Source organism: Gadus macrocephalus, chromosome 10, assembly GCF_031168955.1.
Source record: "Gadus macrocephalus chromosome 10, ASM3116895v1".
NCBI classification, from domain to species: domain Eukaryota; kingdom Metazoa; phylum Chordata; class Actinopteri; order Gadiformes; family Gadidae; genus Gadus; species Gadus macrocephalus.
The window spans coordinates 15,280,845-15,301,513 of NC_082391.1; the positions used below are offsets into that span (position 1 = coordinate 15,280,845).

At 47.7% G+C, this 20,669-nt stretch overlaps 2 protein-coding genes across 3 annotated transcripts; both read right to left on the reverse strand.

Moving 5' to 3' along the window:
- Positions 1–6: 6 nt before the first annotated feature.
- On the reverse strand, positions 7–9,828 carry rab11fip5b (RAB11 family interacting protein 5b (class I)). Of its 2 annotated transcripts, XM_060062729.1 has the most exons (6): positions 8,792–9,828; positions 6,276–6,805; positions 5,313–5,919; positions 2,403–4,736; positions 1,365–1,506; positions 7–678 (listed from the first exon to the last, which is right to left on the reverse strand). In XM_060062729.1, exons 1-6 carry the CDS (start codon positions 9,169–9,171, stop codon positions 418–420), a joined length of 4,254 nt encoding a protein of 1,417 aa, XP_059918712.1. In that variant the 5' UTR covers positions 9,172–9,828; the 3' UTR covers positions 7–417. The 2 variants fall into 2 exon arrangements, with proteins under 2 accessions (XP_059918712.1, XP_059918713.1); XM_060062730.1 differs by lacking the exon at positions 2,403–4,736.
- A 1,087-nt stretch (positions 9,829–10,915) lies between these two features.
- Positions 10,916–19,115, reverse strand: LOC132465870 (BEN domain-containing protein 4). The gene is given in 7 exon segments (XM_060062740.1): positions 10,916–13,899; positions 15,133–15,373; positions 15,831–15,857; positions 16,126–16,234; positions 17,431–17,810; positions 17,812–18,025; positions 18,311–19,115. Coding segments are annotated over 7 exon segments (1,314 nt in total). The 5' UTR covers positions 18,349–19,115; the 3' UTR covers positions 10,916–13,594.
- Between the last annotated feature and the right edge of the window lie 1,554 nt (positions 19,116–20,669).

The window sequence follows — 20,669 nt, forward strand, 5'->3', positions numbered from 1 at the left end:
AAGAGCGCAGCATCATCTTCAATGTATCTCAATGTAGTATCGCAATTAGCATGACCAAAGCTACAAGGGAAGGAACGTCCTGGTAGCCAGCGCTTTCCTCCGGCACCGCACCAAACAGGGGTTGTAACAAGCATGCCGTTTTTTCGGGGGGTAATACGTGGTGGTAGTGTCTACATCGACAGGGCAGTAGAAGCAGAGAGAAGACCTCGCTGACAAGGAGGCCTAGAGAGTGGGGAGGGAGTTGTCTTAACTAGCGATCTCCCAGACAGGACCTGTGTTATCTCTGTGCATAATAAATCCTTTCTGAAAACGGGAGTTAATACGATCTATCGTTTGCCTACGAGTCTTTCACATGGGGTTACAAATCTTCTGTCCTAGCGACGTCTTTTGTCGGTCAGTCACTTGTGTCGGGCGCGGTCACTTGTGTCGGGCGCGCACTTGGAGCAGCGTGGGCGTCTGCTCCATGATCCGCAGCAGCAGGTTGTCGATGTAGTCCTCCAGGTCTCGCACCTGGAGCTTCAGCTTCTTCAGCTCGGCTTCCCGCTTGTCCAGCAGCGCCCCCTGCTGCTCGCTGTCCGCCTGCTGCTTCTGCATGTCCATCTCCTGCTGCAGCAGCAGCGAGATCAGCTCCATGTTAGACAGCTGCTGATACTGGGCCGTGTTGTCCACAGTCGGCAGCTAGAGAGGGAGGGAGAGAGAGAGAGAGAGAGAGAGAGAGAGAGAGAGAGAGAGAGAGAGCAGAGAGAGAGAGAGAGAGAGAGAGAGAGAGAGAGAGAGAGAGAGAGAGAGAGAGAGAGAGAGAGAGAGAGAGAGAGAGAGAGAGAGAGGAGAGAGGAGAGAGAGAGAGAGAGAGAGAGAGGGGGAGGGGGAGGGGGAGATAGAGAGAGGGAGGAGGGAGATAGAGAGAGGGAGGGGGAGATAGAGGGAGAGAGGGGGAGAGAGAAGGAGGGAGGGGGAGAGGGAGGAGGAGAGAAGGGGAGAGAGATCGGAGGGGAGGGAGAGGAGGAGAGGGGAGGTCGGATCGGAGCGGAGGGGGGAGAGAGAGGGGGGAGGGAGGGAGGGAGGGAGAGAGAGAGATGAAGGGGGAATAGGAGGGGCCATGGAAAGGTTCAAAGGTCACAGCTGTGTGATGTTCTAGGTCACATGTTGACGTGCGAATCAACCCACAGATTATATTTTGTGGTATATATTAGTTAACTTTCTGGTGTCTGTCCGTCACTTTTCTGTAACAACCTGCTGCTGCATATCTTTACCAGGATGCTCAAGGAAAACATATTTGCTATTCTCAATGTCCCTTTCCTGGTCAAAACTGAGACAGATGTCCAAGGTTTGAGATGTGTTGTCATCTTGTTGCTGTGTGTTACCTGACTCCTCTCAGGCTCAGCTGCACTCTGACTGGCCGTGCGACCCGGATGTATGGTGGACTTGAGCTTCTCCAGAACAGAGCGGCCCTCTTTCTTGTCCGACTGGCCCCCTGTGGTGTTCATGGGCTTCACTGGATGGGGGCTGGAACACAACAAGTCAACGGCCCTTCATATGGGACTCAGGCGTGAGGTCAATCTAGTCTAACCCTCCTGGTCCGTTATTACACTTAACACTAATGGGGGTTTGCTGATGCTTACATCACAAAATACATCAATGCATCTCCAATCAGCTTAATGGAAGGCCTAAAAAAACACTCCGGTTTTTTAGTTTTTAACAAACAATAAGTCACGCTAGGCCAAAATGGGTTGATAATACACTAAGAAGGAATTATCAGTGAGTATGAGCATTTAGCATTATCATGAGTAAGCGTACGCTGATACACCGGAATGTACCGTGTAAATGTAAGGATTATGCTTGTTAAGGGAATGGTTCAATTAGAAGTAGAGTATCTAGCAATACACATTAGCACATTAGCGATACATACATTATTACAACAGGAATATATCAAGTAAATGTGACAAAAAACAGCAATAACCGATGAGGTACTCCTGACTAAAGCGCAATTAGGAACTATGAGGAAGATCTCCTATTTTCCATTTTGTCTTCACATCACAATGAATGGTTTGTGGTCTGGAATGTCAATTAAACATCAAACTGAAACATGAATGAAATGAGCAAAATAAAACTGAAACAAAGCAAAATGTGCAGCCAGAGTCATCCTTCATTTTGGATATACAAATGAAGAGCTTCACATGCAATTGACACCCAACAAACAACAACAAAAAAGGTGTAACAAAACGGCAGCACAACAGAAACATACGCACACGTCCGCCAATTAAGTCCCTATTTACAAGATGTGCAGTTTGTTGTGTATAATTCCTACGCCTTACACACATTGTAACTCGGGTGCTTGTCTATTTTAAAAGTGGAGGTTAGTAGCAGAAATCCCTGTGGAGCTTAAGTGTGAGGTCGCTCACCTGCTCTCCTGACGGGGCAGGTTGCAAGCTGGATCTATCTCCTCAGGCAAAAGTGTGTGCAGTGCTTCGGTCAGGGGCTGGGCAGTGGTGGATGGAGGGGGGAAGGAGGAAGAGGGAGAGGAGGTGAAGGGGGCCACAGCCAGTGTGCTGTTGAACCCGGCGCTATGTAGCGTTCTCAAGGGGTGGATGGAGTTGCATGAGGACTCTGGGATTGAGTGAGGTAGACCGCCTGGGGTGGAAACGGCCGAGGAAGAGAGGGATGGGGAAGGTTTGGAGTTTGAAAGGGTTCTCTTCTCAGGGGCTACTTTTGCGTGGAGTTCTTCAAAGCTGCTTCTGGTCCCCGATTCTATATTTGTTTCAATAAAATCACATGTATCTTCATGTGACAGTGGAAAGACTTGAAGTGAATTACTGGGTTGATGTGGTAACTGTTGTTCACTGGCCTCCCCTTGAAGCCTTTGATTCGCTGAACACCTCATCCCACTTGGTCTGAGACGTGCACTGACCACTCTCGATGATGACGATGATGGTGAGGATAACGAAGATGAGTCTTTCTTATTGAGAGTCACTAGGCTGGCCTGGAGGTTTCCATTGCCATCAAGGTCCTCATCGATTGTCTTGTTCAAAGCATCTTTGGTTGTATCTTGGTTCGACTCAACGTCAGCTTGGGCAGATGTTAGGCTGACTAAAGAACCCACTTCACAGATATTTTGTTGTGTCAGTTGACGGAGATCACATCCCTCATCTTCCCCAACTGGTAGCATCATAAGCTGTTCATTGGATAGGTTACTTGTGGTTTCCAAAGAGACATTACTCTGTGTTGTGCTAAACATCTGATCTGGCATACTCATCTCTATATGGTAGTTTGCTAGCAATATGTCTTCAGATGGTTGTTGGAAGACTGTGTCGAGACCCCTGAGATGTTTGACAGGGTCAGCTATTTCGGATGGGGATGAGCCTTCAGAATCAATGAAAGTGAAATCTGAGTCATTCACATTCATGTTCAGGTCTTCAAATGTGAATGATTGAGATGCGTCATTGTTTGTACATGGAGGGTGATCTTGGTCCACAGGTGGTGTGTATACTGTGGACTGTAATATGGAGGAAGTGTCACCAATGTCAATCATATTAGACTTGGTGACCGCTGCGGATAAGCTACCCAAGAAATCAGAAACTACCATTTTGTCATCATGACACACTTTGTCCCCTATCCAATCATTGTTTTCCAAATGATTGGCATTTTTTGGAGCGACACTGCTCAGTGCGCTGTTGACTTTGGGCTCGCTACTATTTCCAATACCGACACGTCCGTACAAATCCTGTTCAAACAGCATCCCTCTCCAGCGATCGTTCTCATCCTCTAACGGCTCATACCGAAACTTCTTGAGGTTCTCTTCAGATTGGAGAGTCGGCGCGGTCAGGTTTTCATACGGGGAGGTCAGTACGCTCAGGGACTCGGACGTCTCGCTGTTCGAGAGGTGGTCTGGAGACACGCTCCGCGTGCTCCTCTTGCGTTCCGCCTCCCTGCCGTGCTGCCGGGACGCGGCACCCGTCTGCGACAGGAGGCAGGCTTCCTGCTGGACGGCTAACTGCTGGCCTCGATGCAGCCAGGTGTCAGAATCGTTCACAGAGGTTCTGAGTAACCTCCGGGGGGGCAACGGTGGAGGCTGAGCATCATCGGCCTTCTGTTCTTCTATGGTGTGAAAGGAAGTACTGTTCGGAAGAGCCTTACTGCCTCTTTGAGGATGACTTGGGATGGCTTTAAACGTTTTTGGGGGGAGAGGCCCCTTTGGGGAGTTGAGCCTGCTCGAGGCGAAGGCATCAAAGAAGTCGTCGCATTCCTCCTGGCTCTCAGACGCGGAGCGAGGTGCGCAGCGGTCGGGGGAACAGGGAATGGGGGATTTTGGAAGCAACGCTGGGAGGGAAATCTGCCTCGCAATGGGCCTCGGCCGCTCCCTTCTGGCGGAGGCTGTTTTCTTTGGTTTTGCGTCGTGCGATGGGCCGGGGTTGAAGGGAGGTGAGCGGGAAGAGGCCGGGACCGAAGGGGAGTGAGGCACGAGAGGAGGGGATTTGCGCAAGTCTTCGGCTATGAGCTCCTCAAAGAAGGGGTTACGCTGCATATGGGTGAGGAAGGGGTTGGAGGTGGAGATGGGGGTGGTGGATGGAGAAGATGTGGCTGAGAAGGGTGAGGAGTGATTCCTGTTGTCGGGGGAGTCTGGGCCGTTGGGGGAGGCCGAGGGGGAGGGGAACTGGAATTGTTGGGGAATGGGTGAGCGGGGAGGGAGGGGAGGGGGCACATCTGAGCTGCTTTCTACCTTAGGAGAAACTTCCAGCCTGTGAAGGAAATAGGGCACAAGTAGTCTTCTTAGTTAATAATGTGCCGGTTGACCAATGGGGAGCAATTCTTTACACACAAACAAAAAACAAGACCATCCGAATGCTTGGTGACATTCATGTAAGGTTGGACTTTTCTTGCTGGCTGCACAACGGAAATTTGTGAAGCTTTTGATAAGTTGTAAACTAAAAGAAAGAAGAAAGCAGGATGGAAAAATGCAACTGAAGATAATTCAAAGAAGCAAAAAGATGCAGTGCTTGCAGATAATTTCAAACCGAAGAATAGAATAGTGTATGACAATCCCGTTTAATCATGCAGACTGTTGGGTGAACCCACTTCAAACATTGCAATCTACTGAGAACTGAAAAGAAACGTCAAAGATGAGGAAGCTGTAGGGGGAGAAACATGAAATGATATGGCATTGCAGAAAATGCTGTGTCAACTTAATTGAGTCCCATTCCAACTGTGCAGGGGGGGAAGCAGACACTCTCAACCAACGACCCCCCCCCCAGGCAGACGCACTCAAACACCACGAGGCAGACCTACAGGCATTGGCTCATCTCGCCCTCACCCACCTTGGTTTGTTCTGGGTATCAGTGGATCCAAACCAACCTCTCAGCCTCCCCTCCGCGGCCACAACCGCCTGGCCCTGCTCCGACTTGGCCGGGAGGGAGTCGCTCCTTCCCCCTGAAAACAGAGCCTTCTTCTGTTTCTTCCCGTCAGCGGCCGAGGCGTCTATCGGCCCGGCCGCCTGCGGGGGGCGTCCCCCCGTCCGGGCGCTCTGGACCGCTGACGCCGCCGCCGCCGCCGGATCGGGTTCCCTCTCCTCCTCCCTCTCCTCCTTCTTCCCCTTGTCGAAGGACCAGCGGCGGCTCTCGCCGGGGGAGGTGGCGGGGTCGCCGCGCTTGGTGAGGTTCTGCAGGGACCGCGACAGCGGGGAGCACTTCTCCAGCAGGACCAGCTTGGACTGGAGGGCCGCCGAGCTCCGGGGCGTGGAGGGCTCCGAGTCGTAGACGTGGCTGCCGTTGATGCACAGGGAGGACTTGGACTGGGTCATGGTGTGGCCCCTCAGGGCCTCCACGGCGGGGGAGGTGCGGGCGGTCGACGTGGTGATCTTGCTCGCCTCGTCGCTGAAGGCCCGCTTGTGGGTGAGGACCTTTGTGGTGTGTTGGCTCGTGAGCACTGTATGAACAGTGGTGGGGTTGGCGAGGGATGTTTGTTTGAGTCCCATTAACATGCCATTCACACACATATTAACAACATTAGCATATTAACCATTTTTATTTATTTATCATTCTATTTTTTCCGTTTTTTTCTATGCTTTTACTACTGGTTTTATGCCTAATTTAATGTTCTCATGCTCTTATATGCTATTATTATCTGTTTTATGATCATGTACATTGTATTGTATACTTGAATATTTATATATTTTTTATTTTTTATATAAAATATTATTTATCTACGCACATTGAATTGCACCAGTGTATGAAATGGGCTACATAAATAAACTTGCCTTGCCTTGCCTTGCCTTGCCTTACCTTTCTTAGCCAGGTCGGCCTCGCCATAGAGGCTGTCCACCCTGACCTTGCTTGTGTAAACGGGGGAGCTGGGAGGATCTGCGAGGAGATCCAGGCTGGGAGGGGGGCCAAGGTTATCGCTGGCCAGAGACGACACACTGCTCTCCGACGCCAGCGAGGAGCAGGATCTGGTGTCGGACGACCGCCGCAGCTTCCCCTTGAAGAAGTCCTTCACCTTGCTTCTCTTCTCCTCCACCGCCACCTCCGTCTCCCCTGACGGCCCCCCGCCGCCCCCCTCTCCGGAGTGCGGTCCCAGGTGGCCCGACACCGCGGCGAAGCGGCCGGGCAGGATGGCCGAGGAGGACTCCACGTCTCCGCGCTTCCTGCCCGTGACGCGGTCCTTGAGCTTGCCGAAGGCGGAGCGCGGCTTGTCCTGCATGTTGAGGTCGAACATGCTGGCGGTCATGTTGTTGCGCGTGAACTGGACGGTCACCTGCATCTCGCCTCGTTCCTTCTCCTTCCTGCCCGCCTTGGAGTTGAGCTTCATCCATCTGTAGCCAACGAGAAACGGAGGAGACAAGGCGGCGTCCAGCCTTAGCTGGAGATCGTTTTATATGAATACAATGTGTGTGGGTGGGCAGCCGATGTGAAATGGTACTATTCCCCAAACCAGCCTGCCCTGAGGCAAGGCATTTCTGGCATTGAATCACCCTGGTACAGACAACAGCTAAATAATGCATCTAAGAGAGGGTTTACGACTCACTCTGGGGGTGATCACAAAACTTTAGAAGCTCCTTTTAGGATCTAGTCATGCTGACGTATGTGTGTGTGTGTGTGTGTGTGTGTGTGTGTGTGTGTGTGTGTGTGTGTGTGTGTGTGTGTGTGTGTGTGTGTGTGTGTGTGTGTGTGTGTGTGTGTGTGTGTGTGTGTGTGTGTGTGTGCGTGCATCAAAAAGAAAGTATCAAATCAATCCAGAAGTGCCTACCGCATTTAAAATAATTGAGAATCATGAAATATAAAAGCAAAGTAAAGCATCACATAGAAGCTGATGCAATCGCCTTTCTATTTTACGCAACACATCATGAAAGCCTGTAATAATCTCCAAAAATGTATATTTCATGAAGCCAGGGCCTTTACTCTTAATTAATGAGCATAAAACTGAGACAAAATGTGCCCTGGGGATGGAGTTATTAGCTGGTTGGCAGCAGGGAGGAAAAGTTACAGAAAAGGCTACAAATGATAGAAACTATTTTGATTCCATGTAATGCTATTACCATGCAATAACATGTCCCCACAAAGCTGTGAATAAAAACGCCTTTCACTGCTTACATAACGCATATTAGATTCTCCTTAAACTGGGTGGACTGTTGCTCAGTTGTATGCAGTGAGAACAACTTGTTGAGATTTGTTCCTATAATACCGTTTGTCTAGTCATAGTGTTTGCCTCGGCTAGACGGCATGCTCCTTTTAGTAGTTTGCTCTAACCCTGATGATCAAACTAACAAAAAATAAAATCATCAATATGTGCTTAAGATAAAGATGGGATTACATTTGGATTGTTTTACTATCGATGTGAACCATTCCCTGATTCTCTTGTGAAACGACAGGCGAACATAACAAAGTGGTAGAATTTGGTTGCAACATGAGTCAAGTATTATGAAAATATGCCAAATCTGTCCAAAAATAAAGCTAATAATGAATAACTCTGATGTTGATTGGGTAATGATATTAGGAAGCGTAGAACTTATTTAGGACCGATGCCTTCCTGTGTATGTAGCGTTTGTGAAAGAGTCATGCATTTAAAATGTGTGTGTGTGTGTGTGTGTGTGTGTGTGTGTGTGTGTGTGTGTGTGTGTGTGTGTGTGTGTGTGTGTGTGTGTGTGTGTGTGTGTGTGTGTGTGTGTGTGTGTGTGTGTGTGTGTGTGTGTGCGTAAAGCTCTCCCCCACAGCAGAGTGAACTACAAATGGTCAGCCATAAAGGTTATTATGAGGACACTTAACTGCTATAATAAGCAAACCACAAGCAAACCTCAATAACTTGTTTTTCTGAGCGTAAGGCTTGTTGTTGGAGATTTCACCTCAAATTACTCTTCATGCAACTTACATTTGTCCCTCGCAGTGCACATTTCTAAAGGAGGCCTACAACAGTTTTAGCAGAACCATTTCCCTTCACATAAGTTTTTATTGAAGCCCATGACATCCAATCCAGATTTGGGTTTTGCTTCAGGCAGTGAATAAAGTGCTTTGGTAAGTACCATCAGCAGCCCTTCAGCTAGATGGAGGAGCGCATTTGGACACTGAGTTAATGAGTCTCTATATGTCAGGGGAAAGTTGAGCCGTGCTGCGCAATTAGAGGTTGGGGAAATTAGGCAATTATAGAAACATGCGGTTAAAAATAAACCAATCAAAGTCACTGACAACGACTTTCATTGTTCTATGACAATGACAATTTGATGTGTCTGAATGTGTAGTGGACGTGACCAACATTGAGTGTGCAGGTGATGCAGGTGGAGGGAAATGCCTGAAGTGTGACCTACTTATCTCTTGGACACATTCCATCGTTAAAGATCCTATCCAGGGGGATGGAGGCTTGTCCCAGGAACACGTCCAGACCAATCAGCACCCGGTGCATGACCGTGAGCACAAGGTCGCCGCTCCCGGGGGGGTAGGCGCTGCGACCCCCCTCCTCCAGCACCCCTGGAAGCAGCTCGAAGCAGCATTCCTCGTTCCACTCGGGCACCGGAGCCCTCTCCACCAGGCCGGTGGTGTACTTCTCCTTGCCCACCTGGATGATGGTGTACAGATAGCGGCTGCCGTGCTTGCCCTTCGTCCGCAGACCCCTCGCGCGAAGGACGGTGACGTTCACATGCGTGGGCACCCATCGCTGGTCGTCGTCCAGGTCTATGAGGGACATCATGGTGAAGGCAGTCTATTGTTTGTAGAAGTCCTGACTCGTCTGCACCTGGAATTATGCGGATCTGGAGTTTAGTGGCGCATCGGTGGGTCTGTTCTTCGGTGCAGTGTCGTCCCGCCTTGCCTTCGCCTGCCTGCCGTCCGCTCGAGTCAACGTGTGTCTTGCGCAGAATGTCAATCCAAAACTACACACGGAGCTCACGATTTGGGGATGTTTTTTAGCGACGTCAAGTCCAGCAGCAGAAGCGAACGGCCTGCTTTCGGTCTAAGTAGTCACATGCCATTCCTCCCATGTAATGTAATACAATGTCCCGCTGGACACATATACGGACGACGTGAGGCAAGCAAAAGTCAATACTTCACATGCACGGTGGTACATCCATGCATGTGTGCAGTTGACATACACTCCTCAAACTAGTTTAGGGCATGGCCCGGCCCGCCCCTCTCCCAAATAAGTCCCGCATGCAGCAGCCCTGCAATGGATGCCGCAGAGCAAACGAAATAAACGGGGAACCGTCACCAAAAAGCCTTATCCGAAAAGTGTAGCTGTGCTGCATCATGCATGCTGCAGGAGACATGGAGTCCTCATCAGGGAGACGCGTTTGGGAATGTTGGAGCCGTTTGTCATGGGATATAGAATGCGGTAACTGGGTGGGCAGCGGGCATCATTGGGTGAATACAGTACATGGGCGGACCCCTCATTATCCAACTCATCCCTCCATGATGGGAACTATTTCAGATGCTCGAGCAATGGCATGTGTGTTCAACAAAGGCATCAATATTAGGCGATGCTGTGTTCTTATTATACCTTACATAGCCTATAGGCCTGAATCATGACGTTTGACCAAGTTTTAGTTGTAGGCTTAATATCACTTATATTATTAGAGAGGAACACCTAACACAGTGGCATGTTTTGTTAAACTTAGCACAAGGTAGCCTAGAAGCCCAAAAAATCCAATCTCCTCTAGGCCAAAAGCCAAAATTATCTGTGGAAAAGAAGATAACATCTATTCAGAATCGCATAGTAAATAAAAAGTAATCCATCGTTTGTGAGTAACACGTCAATTTCAAATACAATGCATGATCAAAAGTATTATTGTTTGCTAGCATGACGTCAATGTTTGTTTACATTCAGATGATAACGTTCATTTATGGTCTGCGCCTGCAGACTATTGCTGTATCATCGCTGCTGCCGCTGCTGTTCGCCGTTCTAGCACCATCTGGTGGCTAACTATCGCACCGCATTATGAGAGATTGATGCTGGTTCGCCTATGCGTGCATGGGCTCGTCAACCCGGTAACCTTGCCCTGATAAACCGGACACCGTGCTGTGCATTGATTGCAAACCCCACCGCTTTCGTGTAGATCCAATCGAATTCCCTTGGCCCTCCTCTGGCAGACAAACAGCTCGTCATTCATCACCACATTATTTGCATCAATGTAGGCCCGTTACTGTGTAGGCCTACTTATTTTGCAATTGCAGCCATTCTTAAACTGCATGGGAAGGAAAGCTGCTTGTTTACTATAACTAGTGGCCAAGGACGGTTTGTTCTTGATTTATTAGATGTATTTTAAAGAACCACTTAAACCTCTTTACTGTATTTTCACACAAGGATTGAACCTTAACTGTTATGGGATCAAATAAATAGAAAGAAGGGGCCTTTCCATCTACCCCAATTCTCCACACTAGCTATTTCTATTTTTCTATTCTAAATCTCCCATATCACAGAAAACCATTGTAGCCTACCATGAATTTTGATAGATTACATTTTTATTTCTTAATAAATAAAAATCAAAGTCTTATTTAAATTGTTTCGTAAAAAAACAAATGGACATTTCACAGTGTTGACGCAGCAACTTTGGAGGATAAAAGATAGCACATATAAATGCTCACATTCAGAACAGTATATGATTACAGAAACTAATCGGCAAAAGTTCTGTGGCACTTTTCTACTTCATTCAGTAGTATACAGCAACACTGTACACATTAATATAATATATATTTATAAAGTGTACTAGGAACTGGCCTTTATTTCTCCCTTGTTAACGGGTTTATGTTATCAGCTTGAAGGCTGGTACCAAATCTGGGAAAGTCAGACATTGGACAAATTTGGGTGTACAAAAACAGATGCAATACCATCTTGTTGCTAATTAGTCCCAAAATGAAGAGAGCTATAAGATGTGCGTGGTGGTGGTGTTGCAGTATACATGTTTTCAGAGCAACACATTTCTCTAGCTGCAAACACTATACTTCTGAAACATATCATTAATCATTGACAGTCTGGCAGTCCCGAATACTAGTACTAGCATCCTACTACACTAGAAACATACTGCATTGAGTGCACATACATTCTCAATAACCTCTAGTCTAAAAGGTATTTCAGATTCCAAAAGCTAAGTTTGGTTACACACAGTGATTTAAAACAAAGCAATACATAAACTGCAGGTGGTTTTCAAATACATTATAGAATAGAACTAATGTAATCCATGATAAAAAAATAATACAATTATTTAAATAAAATATCAGACACCTGAACTTAGATACAATCTTATGTATATTTGCCACTTCTGTTTTAAAGTCAATGTAAAAACACATGTCTGATACGGTAACTACTATAAGACACACAGTATATAAAACAATGCTTTTGTTCTTCAAGTCTATATAACGCAATGGTAGGAGGCCCGTTATCATTGATTCATAAAAATCTGTTTCCCACTAGCCTTCTCCTGGAATGATTCAAGAGGAAATTATGCTCTTTTCTTAAGCTCCTCCAGGGGTCACTGTTTGTTCCCTTACATGTAAACTAAATAACACAGCGTGTTTTATGTTGGACATTTACCGTAGGTGGTAGGAAAACATGATTTGTAGCTCCTTCAGTTGTTACAGGCACTAAAGCTGAGGAGGTGATGAGAGGGCGTTACTCGACTGAAGCCATCTGGATCCGAACTGAGAAAATATACACAAATTATATTTGAGCTCAGTGTAAGCCTAAAGTAAGTTTGTAGCTTCAGATACACTTCAAATTAAGGACATTGACACTGGGTCGGACAACTCAACTCAACTCCCATTAATGACTTTTGAACTGTAATACTCAGGCCCTCTTTTAAGTTGCTCCAAAAAAAACCCGAAGAGATTGAACAGTCTCACTTGTCTATTTTGGTCCAGTTATCCATTTACCAAAAACTGATATGACCCAACTGCTCATGAAAGTAAATGCACATGAAGACAATCTATCTTTCTTATGTAAAAATCCAAGGCTCCCTTGTAGCAAAATAATGTAAAAAAAGACAACAATGTACAAAACTACGCAAAAAAATTGACAACTTTGAAAAATATATAACAGTTAAAGTAGATACATCGGATCGAAGTGTCTCTGGAATGCTTCAACGATACCCTCCCCTTTTCCCCCATGTAAAGTGACAGATAACGGTCATTCTTTATACAATAATACGGTTCAGGTTAAAAAGTCTACTCCAATGACCCGACAGGCTGATTCATACACCTGTGTTGAATAGCAAAGTAAGACGACTAAAGAACACTCTCGTCATCTGGATCACTCTCCACACATCTCCCCACACTGCAGGGCACTGGAAGGTTGCCATGGGGGGACGGGGAACAGGGGAGATCTGCTACACGGGCTACATTTGCTGGTTGACTTATGCCAGCATTGAGAACATTGTGGATCTGGTTCGGTAGATCAAATTAACATGATTAACCCGATCATCTTCTTATAATGATAAAAAATCACCCGATGGCAACAGATTTATGCCCCGCAAAATCTTGACTGGCAGTCTGCGTGCATAATCACTGCGAAAGAAGAACCATGAATGCAAAGCATGGATGTTAAAGGGCTCATTCAGACCAAATCAGGCGAAATCAACCATTCTTTTGAATGGGGGTAGTGCGTTCTGCGTTTGGTTCTGAAAGTAAAATGCAGCCGATTGCGGTGAAGAGTTGAAACGGAATCAACTTTTAGAGAAACAACCTGACGTCACGTTGTGGGGGCCAATCACGTGAGTAGGTGATCAGACCGGAAGACAACCGCGGGAAGAAGGACCTTGTTTACCATGTGGCTTCAGCATTGTATTATTGTGAATGGAAGAGAGACCGCCGTTTTGTCCTTTCCAGAGCTCTACAACCCTGTTATGGAGGAGACGTTTAAGTTCCCAACATGACGTCAAACAAATGAGGTGAGACTCCCACATCACTGCAGCAGTTAGCACTAATCGCTGCAATGCCTGTGATGGGTCTGACTTCGCCCTGACTCGGCCTGATGCGGTCTGAATTCGGCCTGACTCAGCATGATTGGGTCTGAATTCACCTCGACTCAGCCGGATTCGGTCTGAATTCACCCTGACTCGGTCTGATGCGGTCTGAATTCACCCTGACTCGGTCTGACTCAGCCTGAACCTGCCCTGACTCGGCCTCTAGTCGGCCTGGCCGCCGTTGTGGCAGCCCTTGAGGTAGAGCTCGTCGGGCTGGGCCAGGTGTGCGTCGTAGCCCTCCATGTACAGGCTGCTGGTGCTGCTGTTGCTGCCGCCGCTGCTGCCCCCGCCCCCGCCCCCACCGCCGCCGCCGCCGCCCCCGTTGCCGCCGCCGCCGCCGCCCAGGAAGCTGGCCACGGCGCGGCCCTGGCGGGCATGGCCCACGGCGTCACTGAACACCTTGTTGATCTGCTCCTCCGACGGCATCCACCAGTCGGGGTTGGAGGCACAGTGCATCCGGATGAACTCTGGGGGAGGGAGGGGGGAGAGAAAGAGAGGGGAATCAAGGCGCCTGTGTTTTTAAGACATGATGAATGGGTCAATAAATTAATACATTTGTGGATATACATAAATCTATACCCTACATACCCCATGTAGGGTAAATACCCATTTAATACCTTACATGGAACCCATTTTTCCCATTAAAACCAGACAGTGCGAGTGCCAAGCGTTGCGGCAAAAACGGCCGTTCATTCATTCATTTAAATGGCGGCAGTGGGGGCTACATGGGGTTGCGAAAAAAGCCGCAGCTGCTGGTAATTGGCCATCAGTAGCTCTGCGATTAGAGCACACGTCTGCAAGCAGAAGATCCCTGGGTCGAGTGATACTCGCACCTAACACCTGATGTGGTCTGAGGAAACAGCTTGTCTATGGTCTACTATTGAGCAATGGTCTACTGCTTCCGGCAGTGAAGGCACAATCCTTGAGTCTATGGTCTACTACTAAGCAATGCTGTACTACTACCAGCAGAGGATGCACTGGCCTTGCACACACTGTGTTGGCTGCAATGGGCTGGTATAGGTTAAAGCTTTTCATTTCCAGCAGTCTGGTCGGAAAAATTTAGCGAAATAAAATCACTGCCATAGGTTGACTACTTCCAGCTGTAGGGGTGCTTTGGTTTAATTGGGGGTACTATCTCACATAGAGAAAATAGGCAGATGGGTTGCATTTTCGACTATGAGTTATTGACCTAAAGTGAGCTCCAATAGAAGTCTCACTGAATTCACAATTTCCTTAATTGTATGCAGCAGGTGGCAGCACACAGCTGCATGCTTGAAACCGGTTAATGCTGCTTGCAGCTATATTATTATTTACATTTTTGGTTCCTTCAAAACATCGGTCAAGACGCACCTTTTTAAAATAGCTTTAATAATTAACTCTATCTCTGTTATTCTGATACTTTGTGTACCTTACTAATGTTTGACTGGGACTTTTTACATTTGTTTGATAGGCCTACTACTGGGACTATTATTTTCGTAGTGTCTTTGAGTACTAACTAACTATTATTTAAATAATTAATTCATCCTTTTCACCATCCTCATCGTTATCAACACCATCATCATCATACACACATAATGACATCATCAACATCAACGTCACCCTCAGCGACGCCATCCTCAGAATCCTAATATTCATCATCATCACCACCACCACAACCATCCTCACCCTCATCATCATCACCCCCCCATCCTCACCCTCACCTCGGAGGCAGCTGACCTTGACCGGGTTGAGGGGCCGGCGCTCCAGACCGGGCTCCCCTGAGTGGACGGAGCGCTTCCTCTTGCCCAGGCCGCAGGAGTACTTGAGCTCGTCGGTGGTGAACACGAAGCGGATCAGGTAGCGCAGCAGGCGGCGGCCGTCCTTCTTGGAGGAGTTGACGGCCTCGTCCCACTGCTTGTTGGTGATGAACAGAGGGTAGTTCCCCAGCAGCTGCTTGCTGCCCTGGAGAGGGAGGGAGGGGGCGGTGAGAGGGGGCGGTGAGAGGGGACGGTGAGAGGGGGGGGGGGGGAATCCTGAGGTGACTCAATGAGTCAGGCCTCAGTGGGGTTGCGGCCGTTGAAACGGTGTGTGGAAGTGAGCTCAAAGTTGTTCATACCATCATGTTCCTTGAGAATTATTTGTCCAATATGTGTGTTGTAACATATATGTGTATTTGATACTATCTTTTTTGCACATAAAAATTACTGAAAATGGTCTATGTCTATGCACTCCATATTGAATGCAATTTTAAATTGCATGAAATTAAGAACTGTCAAATGTTACAGTTTTTGTCCTATTCAATCATAAATATAGTATGTATTCAATATGTATTGAATATTTGACCCCAAAACTTTTACTGAAATAATAAAAAATACTTGTCATTACAACAAGTAGTTTGAAATAAAAATAAAACACCAACCTCAAAGACTGTTTGCCGTTCTTCTTCCTGTAAAAGTAAGTTTTCTTTAATTTCACATTTGATTTGATTCTGCATTCATTATCTTATGAAAGTATATACAATTTATATACCCCATGTATCAAATTGATATTTTCCTTATTTAACGTTTGGCTTAACACACGGACCTTCAGCAAACTATCCAAACCAATGCACAGGGCCCAATTCCATTAACCCAAATGGTATGAAATTGGAGATGCTTGCCAGAAATAAGTAACGCTTGAGTCTGAGTCAGAGCCTGATGTAATCTAGGCGTTACCTCGGTCAGCGGCTCCTCTAGAATAGGCTGAACCAGCTGGTTGTGGAACTGCAGGACCGACCGGAAGTAGTCCAGAACATTCTGACACGGCGCTGTCTCAAAACAGACGGTTTATACCTAGGTTATTATTCATTCAAGGATACATCTTTATGCCGTTTCACTATGAATATATGTGTTTTGCTGAGCCTGCAAATGTCTGCATAGGAATAAAAGGAGTTAAGGGGCATATAAGCTTGCGAGCTAGTTTCACATTAGTGTTAGTGTGCCATTAACCAATGAACAGTGATAGAAGGAAGATAATGAAATAGAAAGGTCTGGGGCCCACATACTATCGATCTACATTATTTGACTATCCAATCTGAATTTGATGGCAGCCAGGTATCAAATTCCGCACGCATTTTATTCCTAAGGCACCCCCAAATTATAACAGTGTAATCATCTTCTCCAAAATAGACAGTATCGAATAGGTTATGAGCCACCGTAGAAGATTGGATCGCTCCTCATTCCCAGGGTTTCCCGCCCTTTCCCACTGGCTCTTTCGGCCTCAGGTTAGGAGTTCCCCGCTAGTTGAACTGGAAATGGGCCCTTGAAGCCCTTTGAGACCTAACCTCGACTTGAACTCTAGTGTCTCACATTTCTACTAACTATAGTTCACCTCTATGTGACCCGTTTTTCCCCTCTTTAGTTCCTCAACCTAGTTCCCCTAAACGGGCCCTTGAGAGAGGGCCTCCTAATATCACCTCCTATGTCCTCCTCTCGCCTACTCTCTCGTCTTACAAAAGTCCCGATCTGGAATCTCTTTGAAGGTGTTGCTACCGTAGCAAAATAGTAAATGTTGTGATACTTGGATTGAGGTGATTATTTTATGGGGTGCCAATGCTTAGCTCGAGAAAATAAACATGTGAAAATTAAAAACGTTGAAAGGGATTTTTTTAGACTATGAATTTCCACTCTACTTCATGAAGGTTCAATAAAAGCTCTTTACTTCGAAATGATGGAAATGCCGGCTGTTGAATTCTTATGTTTCCCATGCATCTCCACTTTGAAAGGGGCCTTCATTACGAGAGGAGAGGAGAAGATGAGAAGATGAGTTGAAAGGAAGAATGTGTTATAAGATCTTAAATGTGTATTGTATTTAGAATTGTAGGAACCCAGCCACCTAACCTGCCTTTCCATTCTGTGTAAAATGTACGCATACCTACACCCTTAAAGGAGGTCCAAGCTATCTCTACCTTAAGCAACAGAATCCTTGGGTCTCTTGACAGCCAACAGAGACAACCCCACCTCACCTGGTATGTTCTATAGCTTATCCGCAGCTCCTCGTTCTCCTGCTGCAGAGACAGCACCTCCTGCTCCAACTCCAGGCAGCGCGGACAGCAACTCTCCTCCTCCTCCTCCTCCTCCTCCTCCTCCTCCTCGGGCAGAGTGGACGAAGGGTGAAGGTACGACTCGGACGGGGCCGGGGAGCTCCAGCCTCCCAGGGCCTGGTGGCCCTGCGGGGGACACCCCGGAACCGGGCTCCGCCGCCGGGCACGGCTCTTCCTCCGGGCCCCCGGCTGGCCCATCAGGCCCTGGTTCTTCAGCGGCTTGGGCCCGGAGAGCAGGTAGTTCTGCAGGGAGTCGGTGAAGATGCGCAGGAAGGCGGAGGTCTGCTGCTGGTTCCACTGGCTGCGCTGGGCCCTCTCCCTCGGGGTCGGTGGTGGAGCAGCTCGCCTCCTGGGGCGGCGTGGGGCCCGTCCCCAAGGAGGAGTCCATGGGCTGGCCCCCCGGCCCGTCCTCCTGCTTGATGGTGGGGGAGGAGGAGGTGGAGCAGGAGGGCTCCATCAGCCGACCGTTGTTCAGGAGGCTGAGGACGCGGCTGCATCTGCTGGGCGAAGGCGTCGGAGGATCAGCCGGTTCTCTGGGGACGGAACAACGCTGGTTACTCTGCCCAGGGTTAGATGTGTCGTGAAGGCAGAGAGAGAGAGAGAGAGAGAGAGAGAGAGAGAGAGAGAGAGAGAGAGAGAGAGAGAGAGAGAGAGACGAGAGAGAGAGAGAGAGAGAGAGAGAGAGAGAGAGAGAGAGAGAGAGAGAAAGAAAGAAAGAAAGACAGAGGGAGAGAGAGAGAGGGGGAGAGAGAAAGGCAGGACTATGTAGTGGTTAGGGGGTTCCCATTCAAAAGGTTCTGGGTTTGAAACCCCCCTACCTGCTCAATTCAGTGTTGCTGATTAATTGACAATTCATCACTCTATTGTACACCCGCTGGCTGCATGCAAAAAATGTGACCTGTGCTCAGGATGTGAGGCATCGGGTGTCAGGGTGACACAAACCACAGCAGGTCGGCTTCCTGTACCATATTAATTCCGTAGATTTTATCAAGAGCAGCAACAACAAAGGTTAGGTGTCGGTGCGGGTTCGCACACTGACACCTAACGGTTTCCTCTCCCAAGTCCACCCTGTCTGTTAAACTGTTCATATTTGTTTGGATTGAAAAGCTATTGTATTGCTCCTTCATGTAAAATAAAATAGATTAAAACAAAGGACACAACAGGATGAGGAAGTGTATTTCTGTGAACCTCTGGGGGCAGAAATCGGCTTGAAGCTGTTGAGCAAGAACCCCCCCCCCCCCCCCCACCCCCCCCTCAATGAGAAGATCTCACACGTCCACCTCACATGATTATGAGTGGTCGGTGGCACGTAGACATTAACTGCTTGCTTACGTGCATGCACGCACGCACACACACACACACACACACACACACACACACACACACAAACACAGACTCACGGATGCACACACACTCACAATCACTCACACACACACTAACACACACACACACTCACACACACACACACATAGACACACACACACAGATATAGAGGACCGTGTCGGCTGTGTCTCCAGCCATCGGGACGTGTCTATCAGACAGCCGCAGATGTGCCGTGTTTATTAATATGCGTGCCGTCTCCATGTTCCCAGCGAGATGTGTTTGATATTGCCGCCCCCCCCCCCCCCCCCCCCCCCCCCCCCCCATGCCCCCCCCTCAGATAGGCTCGGTGGATATGCTGAGAGCCTCATAAAATGTCATTAAAGAAACAACATGCATGGCAGAGGCCCCGTTTATTTTAATCACAACTCTCTGAGTTCTGGGGGCCTCTGAATGTAGTTCACGTCGCTGTGATCTCGCGGGTATATCCTTCATTCTTACCTCTCTTATGTAACTCTCTGTTGCTCCTTTTTCTCTGTTTATCTCTCGCTCTCTATCTACGGCTATCGATCACTCCCTCTTTGCTGCCTCTCTTTACTTTGTCAATCTTTTTGTGTCTGTCTGTCGTTCTCTGTCGGTAACCGTCTATTCATCTTTCTCTGTTTCCTCTCACCCTATCTCTGTCTCTCTCTTTCTCCTCCTCTCTCTCTCTCTCACTGTCTCCATCTCTCTCTTTCTCCCCCTCTCTCTCTCTGTCTCTATATGTCTCCCTCTCTCCCTCTCTCTCTCTCTCTCCCCCCTCGCTCTGTCTCTATCTCTCTCTCTCTGTCTTGCCTCTATCCATCTGTCTCTGTCTCCCACTCTCTCTCTCTCTCTCTCTCTCTCTCTCTCTCTCCCCCTCGCTCTCTCTGTCTCTCTCTCTCTCCCTCTCTCCCCCCCTCTCTCTCTCCATCTCTCTCAGTCTATCTAGAAGGCAGACAGGCCTCTCCTCTTTAAATCGCTCCGTGCTCCACGCCCACAGCCCTGTCTCATGTGTAGACTAATATAGATTGTGAGCTGTTGTAGATTGAGCGTCTGATTGGCTGCGGAGACAGAGTAACCGCCAGCGAATCCAGTCCGCTGCAGCAGCTGACGTTATAACGAGATTAATATCTGATTAGCCTGATGAGACGTCAAATGTTTAATTTAGTGACTGCAGAGATTCGGTCCATTGCTTTCATCTCTCATTGTGGTTCGTTTGATACACACACACGCATACGCACACGCACACACACACACACACACACACACACACACACACACACACACACACACACACACACACACACTACAGGCCGCTCAGACGTATATCATTAAACAATGCTCTTGAGCTGCAGTGGGGACGTGCACATGCAACTGAAGTATCTCATTTTTTGATTAGTGGAACATAACCCCATCCCCCCCCCCCCCCCCCCCCCACCAAGCCCCCCAACCCTCCAGCCCCCCAGCCCCACCACCAGCGCCACAAAATCAATCACTGCGAACAGAGAAGAAGATGGAAAAACACGAGCAACGTTAGACAAAGGAGGCACTACGGTTAACTAATGATAGCCATTAGAGATGGAGGATAAACATATGATCCAGTATGCTGCCACCAAGTGTAGTCTCCAATCAAACTATGTATCAATAGTTTGGTCCTTTAAATGGAATCTTATTTTGTAGATCATTAAAAAAAAAGTGACTACAAATACACTACTAATATATATATATATATATATAAAAAGATAATATAATAAAAAGCATGTTACGAGTATATTTCTGACCCATAGTAGTCCGGTCTTGTTTCAAACACTTGAAATCACTGATACTCAACAAGTC